Consider the following 8,395-nt stretch of genomic DNA (forward strand, 5'->3'; position numbering starts at 1 on the left):
CAGGAACCAGGACCCTGGATGCTTTATGGGGGTCACTGAGTGGCCAATCTAGGTCAATGGCTGCTCTGAAATTATAGCCCAAAGGCAACATGCCATCTGAAATACCACATCCTAAACCTAGAGGCTGACACAAAATTCTGGGTGTTTCTTTGCATTTAAGACTCATGATTCTATGCAGGAGACCAGCTGTCTGGGGAGAGCATGGAGGTTGAAATCACGACCAGGTTCTATGGGAGAATACACTTCCCCCCTTCCCCATGTGGCCGAATGCAACGTCCAATCAGAGCAGCTCCCTATTGTGTGTCTCTCACCCAGCGCACAGCAGGGATGTGAGATCTACCTGAGATACTGCAGGTTGCATGTCCTGTGCTTCAGGGCCTCACACAAGAGCAGGAGTAGCATCGTATTGCTGTGGGCACCACCTTCCAGGGTCAAGTGGGTCAGGCTCTTCTTACCAATGAAAGCCAGACAGAAGTCCCGATATGCATCCACAGGGCACACGTTCTTAATCCTAGGAAAAAGAAGAAGGAAGAAATTCCACTTTGGGTGCCCAGAGGGTTGGGGCTCTGAACGCCTAGTGAACTGAGATATCTCCAATCAGGATAGAAATGGGGAGGGTGGTCAATACACTGATGAAGGACCAGTCAATGGAATGACAGCTGGAAAAGAGAAAAATGAGGGCTATAAATAAAAGAAGTACATGGTGTTGTGGGGAAGATGGAATCAGGTGAGGAGCTTAGCACACCCTTCCCTTTTGCTCATGCTTTTCCCCAGATCCTTATGTTTTGCATTATATCATTTTCTTCCACATTCATCTCATGAACTCCTTCTTCCACCCCTCAGTGCCTACTCCCTTTTTCTAATAACAATAAATCATTTTTCCCTAAACCCATATGTGGTCTCTCTATTTCTGCAAAGCACTGCTGATGTAGGCTACTGTACGTTCTGGTTTTGAGGTTAGCAGTTAAATTACAGGCTCCTTGATGATATGGATCAAGATGTTTTTCTTTCCTTGTCAGCTAGCATGATTGTGGAATTTTAAATGGGATTAAAATATATTCTAAACAATGTATAATATGGCTTTTTTCTAATCGAACTCTGGGCTTCGAGAATCCAAAAACTACATATGTGTCCATAATTTCTTTGAATATAAATGAGTTAAATATTCTAATCAAAAGACATCCTGATTGGGTAAGAAAACAAGACCCAAGTATCCACTGATGGATGATTAGATAAAGAAGATGCAGTACATATATAATGGAATATTGCTTAGACATAAAAAAATGATGAAAGCTTACTATTTGCAACAGTATGGATAGACCTGCAGGGTATTACGCTAAATGAAATAAGTCAATCAGAGAAAGAAAAATGCCCTATGTTTTCACATATATGTGGAATCTAAAAAACAAAATAAATGAATAAACAAAATAGAAACAGAAAAAAAGAGAAACAACTCTGCCTTTAAAATATTGTAGACTCTTCCAAAACAGCAACTGGTCTTACAATTCTTGACCCTTCATTTTTCGATAGTGCATATTCCCTGTGGCTCATCCAAAAGAAGATTTGAAATTAAACTTTCAGCACAGAGAGACCCAGAATAAGGAAGATGCCACCTGTCCAGAGCCCCTCTTTAAATTATCCTAAATGTTAAAGATACAAATTGGAGGTGTGTTCTTTTTTTTTAATTTATTGATTTCTTTAGAGAGAGACAGACAGAAATTGGATTTCTTTTTTTTTTTTTGTTCCACTTACTTGTGCATTCATTGGCTGATTCTTGTATGTGCCTTGACTAGGGAGTGAACATAAAATGTTGGTGTATTGGGGTGATGCTCTAACCAACTGAGCTACCCAGCCAGGCCCAGAAGTGTCTTCTAAGTCTTGTTCTCTGTAATTCCTTACAAACCAGGGCAATGTAAGCCTTTGAAGACCATACAGAATAAATTGACACCTGTGCCAGCATCACTCTGTGTCAGGTTTTGTTGCTGTTTGTAACCTGACAGCAGCAGGTACAGTCCATCACTCTGGGGCACAACTAATGCTACAATTTCAGTGACTTCATTAAGGCTTCCAAGGCATGATGGTTGAGGGGAAAGTTTCAGCAACAGAGAAGGGGTATCCCTTGATCCTGCATTGGTTGAAAAGGGTGTCCTCATAGTCACCTACCCAGGGGCCCACATCACAATTCACATCCACCACAGCCTATCTTACTCTGACTCACTTCTCAATCTCAGTCCACACACAAGCTTTAAGGTCATCATTACCTCATCAACACATTCTCCTTTCTTACTTTCTTCATTCTCTTGCTTATGTTTTTGAAGTTTTCTTTTACAGATGACATTCATTAGCACATTGGTTTCAGGTGTGCAACACAGTAATTAAACACATATGACTTCTGAAGTGATTTCCCCAAAGAGTCTACAACCCACCTGACACTCCACAGAGCTATTGCAATATTGTCGGCTACATGTTCTATGCTGTACTTCACATCCCTGCTAACTATTTGCAACTTCCAACTTGTACTTCTCAATCCTTTTGCCTTTCCCACCAATCCTCCCAACTCCCCTCACATCTGATGACCATCATTCTGTTCTCTGTATCTATGAGTCTGTTTCAGCAACAACTTCTTATTCGTGTATTTGAAACTTTCCTCTCTCGAGTATTTCCCCAAACCCACCTAGATCTACTTCAGCCATTCATGTACCTCTATTTCCCATGGGCCAAGTTTCAAGGAGCCTCATAGCAAGCGTATGGAAGGGTCCAAACTCTTGGCCAAGTTTCATGAAAATGACTTCATGTTGCATCATTCAAATGTATCCACAGTGGATGTTTGCAAACATCCAAACTCCTGAACAGATTTCATTAAAATGACTCAATGTGATAGATGGTTCTCCCACTGGATACCTTTAAAGACAGGAATCATTTCATTTCTTTGTTTGCTGAGCACCTGGCTGGTCAGAGCCTGGTCAGGTAAAAAAATATTGATCTCCCAATCAAAACACTTGGGGACAGCCCTGACCAAGTGGCTAAGTTGATTGCAGTGTCATCCCATACACCAAAAGGTTGCTGGTTTGATCCCCGGTCAGCACCCATACTGTAGGCAACTGACTGATGTTTCTCTCTCACATCATTGTTATCAGTGTTTCTCTCCCCCACCCTGCTCTCTAAAAGTCAATAAATATATCCTCCAGTGAGGATTGAAAAACCAATGCCTGGAAACAGCCTTTGGAAGGTTAGCTTCTACTTACACCACCTTCTGGAGATGACAGGTGGCACGGGTTATCTGCTCACAAAGAATCCTCACAGAGGAGGAACTCAGGAAGCTTTGACTCACATCCAGAGAGCTCAAGTTCTCCTTGGAACTGAACACAGAGCAGAGATCCCTCCAGAAACGAAGAGCTTGTTGGTCGTGCTGACACCTGGGAGGAAGGAACCAAAAAGAGTACCTGTTAAAACAACACATGGGATTCCACATATGAGGCAAACTGTATTGTATTTGTCTCTCTCTGACTGGCTTATCTCACTGAGCACAATATCCTCCAGGTTCATCCATGCTATTGCCAAAGATAAGAGTTCCTCCTTTTTATAGCTGCATAGTATTCCACTGTGTGAATGCACCACAGCTTTTTCATTCGCTGATCTACTGATGGGCACTTGGACTCTTTCCAGATCGTGGCTATTTTAAACAATATAAACATAGGGGTACAAATGTTCTTTCTGATTAGTGTTTCAGGTTTCTTAGAATATATTCCCAGAAGTGGGATCACTGGGTCAAAAGGCAGTTCCATTTTTAATTTTCTGAGGAAACTCCATACTGCCCTTCATAGTGGCTACACCAATCTTTATTCCCACCAACAATGCAAAAGGGTTCCCTTTTCTCCACAGAATCTAAGGAAAAAACAGAGGCACGGATATGTGGAACTGACTGACAGCTGATATAGGGCAGGGAGTGGGAGGACTGGATGAAAGAAGCTGGAGGAGTTAGCCAAAAAACAAATACATAACCCATGGACACAGACTACAGTGTGGTGATGGCCACAGGGAAAGTGGGAGAGGGGCAGATGGAGGTGGGCAAATGTGGGGAAATGCTGACTGAAAGAGACTTTGCTTGGGGTGATGGCTACACCATGCAGGGAGTAGATGATGTTTTATTGAGTTGTACACTTGAAACCTGTATGGTCCAACAAACCAATGTCACCCCAATGAATTCAATTTTTTGAAAAATTACATATGGAAAAAGTAATGAGAATTAATAGGTGGTCCTGCAAAGGGAACAATCAACAAAATGAAAAAGGAACCTACAGAATGGGAGAAAACATTTGCAAATCATACATCTGATAAGAAGTTGATATTCAAAAATACATATAAAGAACTCATACAATGCAATAGGAAAAATCCAATTATAAAATGGGCAGAAGACCTGCATAAACATCTCTTCCAAGATGACATACAGATGGCCAACAAGGACATGAAATGGAGGTCAATATCAGTAGTTATCTAGGAAGTAGTCAAAACCATGATGAAATCTCATCTCACACCTGTTAAAATAGCCACTATCAAACAAGATGAGATAACAAGCATCAGTGAGGATGTGGAGAAAAGGGAACCCTGGTGCACTGTTGAGAACAATGTAAATTAGTGCAGCCACTATGGAAAACAGTATGGAGGGTCCTCAAAAATTTAGACAGAGAGTCCTGACCAGTAGGGCGGGGTGTTTTCCTGCAAAGTGAAAGGTCACAGGTTCAATTCCCAGTCAGGGCACATGCCTGAGTTTTGGGTTCAGATCCCAGATAGGGTGCATACAAGAAGCAAACGATCCATGTTTCTCTCTCACATTGATATTTCTCTCCTTCTCTTTCTTCCTCCCTTCCCCTCTCTTTAAAAGTCAATAAATGCATCTTTGGGTGAAGATTTTTTTAAAAACAATTCGGAGGGAAGGAACATATGTGAAATGTTAAGAGAGGCTAGGAACTACTTGATCCCATTCGCCACATGAAAACTGTAACACTAAAACAGAAGGAGGCCGATTCCGGGGGGTGAGCACACAAGAGTGTAGACACGTCCTGTTATAAAGGTGTACACTTGAAGTTTATATCATGTTATTTTTAAGCATTTTTATTTAATTATTATTTAAATACAGTTTTCTGTCTTTTACTCCCATTCGAGCCCACACCCCCCAAGTTCTCCCCACCTCCCTCCCATTTCCACCCGCCCTAGTTTTTGTCCATGTGTCCTTTATACTTCTTCCTGTGAATCCTTCCCATTTTCCTCTGAAATTCTCTGCCCTCTCCCCTCTGATCCCTGTCAGCCTGTTCTGTATTTCAGTGTCTTTGGTTATATTTTGCTTCCTTGTTTGTTTTGTTGCTCAGGTTTCTGTTAAATGTGAGATCATATGGTATTTCTCTTTCACCACCTGGCTTATTTTATATCATGTTATTAATCAGTTACTCCAATATACTTCACGAAAAACTTACAGGTTCCAAAGCCCCCATTGCTAACTTGAACATCGTAGTATCTGTCCTGGATGGTGAAGCTGGTGGCAGAGGTGGGGGCGGGGGGGGGGGTGGAGGGAGAAATTCCAGCAAGAAGGAAAGACTGACCTTAGTCCCTACAGAGCAGGCTGCTGCCTTCTTCAGTGGAGCATGGAGGAGGTGAAAGGTGGAAAAAGGGAGAGTGAGAGGGGACAGTTCTTACCTCTCCACCCAGGGGTGTGATTCCGAGGCTCCCCCATCCTCCAGGAATATCCCCTTCTCCACCTGCAGTGAAACCTTCCGCAAGTCCTGACAATGCTGGAGACAGAATGCAAAGTGCATAAGGTCCACTTTGCTTTGCAAACGCAGAGACATTTCCCTGACATGAGCCGTGGCCTCCTTCACGAGCAGTTCCTCCTGAGATTCAAAGAGACAGTACAGCACCTCTTTCACGTCCGTGGTTGAGGAGAAGAGTTCACGCCCATTGAACAAAAACCTCAGTAACTCCTGCTTGACCTCTGAGGACACTGAGCAGCTGAAGGTCCTCTCCAGCTCCCTGGCTCTCTGCTTGTTGGAAAGGCCGAATAAGAAGTAAATCACATGGGTCAGATTGGAGTTCTTCAGTCTTTCTTCCTTGGAGAGCAGCCTCTGCAGATCCTCAATGTGTGTCATGTGGCTGTCCCCGTCTTCCTGTTCCTCACTGTCCAGAATGTAGAACATGGCAGCCAGAAGCTGCTGGACACTGAGGTGGATAAAGGCATAGTAGCCCTTACACTCTAGGTCCTCCTGGATGATATTCTTCTCCAGGAAAAACTGGAGGTCAGACTCCTTGAACCCCAGACTCCTGAGATCTTCTCCATCCAGCACAAACAACTGCTCCAAAAGGGTCTCAGCAGCCAGGAAACACACTGCTCTCAGTGAAGCTTGCAGGGGCCCTCTGGGGCAGCTGACAGGGGTGGGTGTGAACTGGCCACACAGGAAACGCAGGAAGAGCGAGGTGGTGGTTTGGCAGGTGAGGGCCAGGTCTTGTCCCTGCTCCATCTGCTGTCTCAGACACCTACAGGCAACCCAGCACACAGCAGGCATGCAGCTCATGTGGAACAAAACCGGGTTGCTCCTCATGGCCTCAAAAGCTCGCAGGGCTTGGTCTTCCTGCCCAAAGTGCTTAAGGAAGTAGTCTCTCCTGCCCTTCTCCGAGAGCCCCTCTACCTCTATGAAGACAGGCTGCTCAGTCAGGAGCCGAAGCTCCCTCAGGGCCTCCGGGCGAGTGGTGACCAGCAATGTGGCCTTTGGGAGGAGTCTCCTCTTCAGCAAACTGGCCAGCAGGATGGGCACTGGCTTCTGGATCATCCAGTCACCACAAATGTCATGTATGAATGACTCTGAAGGGACCCTCAGCTCATCGAAGCCATCAATGACAAACAGGATGTTTTGGGCTTGCTCTAGGAACCCGGCCCCCTGCGAGTCTACCCTGGTCTTAGATACCAGCTCTGCAAAAGTGCACCTGCCCTGGCGGTTCAGTTCCTTACAGCTGAGATAGAAGGAGAACTTGAGTGTCTCAGGGAGCTTGTCCTGTTTCCACTCGAGCATCCACTTCTTGGCCAATGTGCTCTTCCCAATGCCTGCAGGGCCATGCAGCACCACAGTCAGTGGCCCTAACTGTGTGGGTGTTTTGGGACTCCAGAACGATGTGAACTTTTGGCTCCTTGAGGTGACTTTGTAGTGAAAGTCATCATCTTCAGGCCAAAATGTATGCTTCCAGATAGTATAAACATTCTCCATCATTTTTCTTTCTCTCTCTATTTCACCTGTAAGGGTATGCAATAGGAAAGTTCGGGCAGCCCATGATTATACTTAACTGGAAAGTGAGAAAGACCAGGAAGAAACAAAGTATCTTGCACTGTACCCAACATCAAATGTCTAAGACAGTATTTACCCACCTGGGGTATTTTGGTTATTAATTTTAGAGAGAGGGGGAGGTGGGGAGAGAGAGAGAAGCACTGATTTATCATCCCACTTACTTATACATTTATTCGCTCATTCATTTATTCGCTCATTCTTGTATGTGTCCCAACGGGGAATCAAGCCCACAACCTTGGAATATCAGGACAGAGCTACCTGGCCAGGGATCCATCTGGTTTTCTCACCTCCAAGACCCCTTCTGTCTCACCTAGCTGCCGGTTATCTACTTTTCACACTTGTGTGCACTTTGTAAAATACTCATAGCTGCAGCTTGACTCATGGGATTATTTGTACTCCCTAGATCAGACACTATTGCAGACAAAGAATACTATAAATATCCTTCAATCTACTTTCTCTTTATTACAGTAAGATGCACATAACATTTTTTAGCTGTTTTAAAGGGTACGATTCAGTGGCATTGAAAATCTTCACAATGTTGTGCAACCATCATCACTATCTATTTGCAAGAGTTTTGCCACTCCTAACAGATACCCAATGTCCATTAAACGCTCACTTCCCTCTTCCCTAGACCCTGGCAACCACTATCTGCTTTCTCTCTCTGTGGGTTTACCTATTTGGGACATTTCACACTGCTTGATTAAAGGAACTTCTGATGTCATAGTGGCTGACGGTACATGAACACCTTTACATGTGATGGAATCAAGTCTCTATGCTAGGGAGAGAGTTTTATAAAAATTCCAGACACCTAAGAATAAGTCTAAAATCACATGTCATGTCTCTTCTCAGAGATTCCCAAGTTTGTAAATAACATTGAAGAAGCTAGCAGTCTATGGAGAAAGAACATATGTGGGTTGGGAGGCTCTGTATGATAATATCAGTTCTTTCCAAACTGTTCTACACTTCCCATGAATTTCTGTTCAATATCCCAGCATGTCTGGGTGCTTGATAACCTAAGTCTGAAGTTTACACAGCCTGGTCAGGAGCTCAGTTGGTAGGGGCATCAT

The 8,395-nt window shown here is 43.9% G+C and overlaps 1 protein-coding gene across 1 annotated transcript; it reads right to left on the reverse strand.

Moving 5' to 3' along the window:
• Positions 1–336: 336 nt before the first annotated feature.
• LOC118981394 (NACHT, LRR and PYD domains-containing protein 7-like) lies at positions 337–7,250 on the reverse strand. Its single transcript, XM_037038136.1, has 3 exons — positions 5,692–7,250; positions 3,246–3,416; positions 337–511 (listed from the first exon to the last, which is right to left on the reverse strand). Exons 1-3 carry the CDS (start codon positions 7,248–7,250, stop codon positions 337–339), a joined length of 1,905 nt encoding a protein of 634 aa, XP_036894031.1.
• Positions 7,251–8,395: the final 1,145 nt, after the last annotated feature.

The sequence above is a fragment of the Sturnira hondurensis genome, unplaced genomic scaffold (assembly GCF_014824575.4).
Source record: "Sturnira hondurensis isolate 20B ecotype Veracruz unplaced genomic scaffold, ASM1482457v3 Scaffold0024124, whole genome shotgun sequence".
Lineage (NCBI taxonomy): Eukaryota > Metazoa > Chordata > Mammalia > Chiroptera > Phyllostomidae > Sturnira > Sturnira hondurensis.

Coding starts and splice junctions, on each gene's coding strand:
- LOC118981394 (XM_037038136.1), bottom strand. CDS start 7,250: ATGGAGAATGTTTATACTATCTGGAAGCATACATTTTGGCCTGAAGAT. Junction 3,417..5,691: donor TCACACCCCTGGGTGGAGAG/GTAAGAACTGTC, acceptor CCTTCCTCCCAG/GTGTCAGCACGACCAACAAG. Junction 512..3,245: donor TGTCATCTCCAGAAGGTGGT/GTAAGTAGAAGC, acceptor TCTTTTTCCTAG/GATTAAGAACGTGTGCCCTG.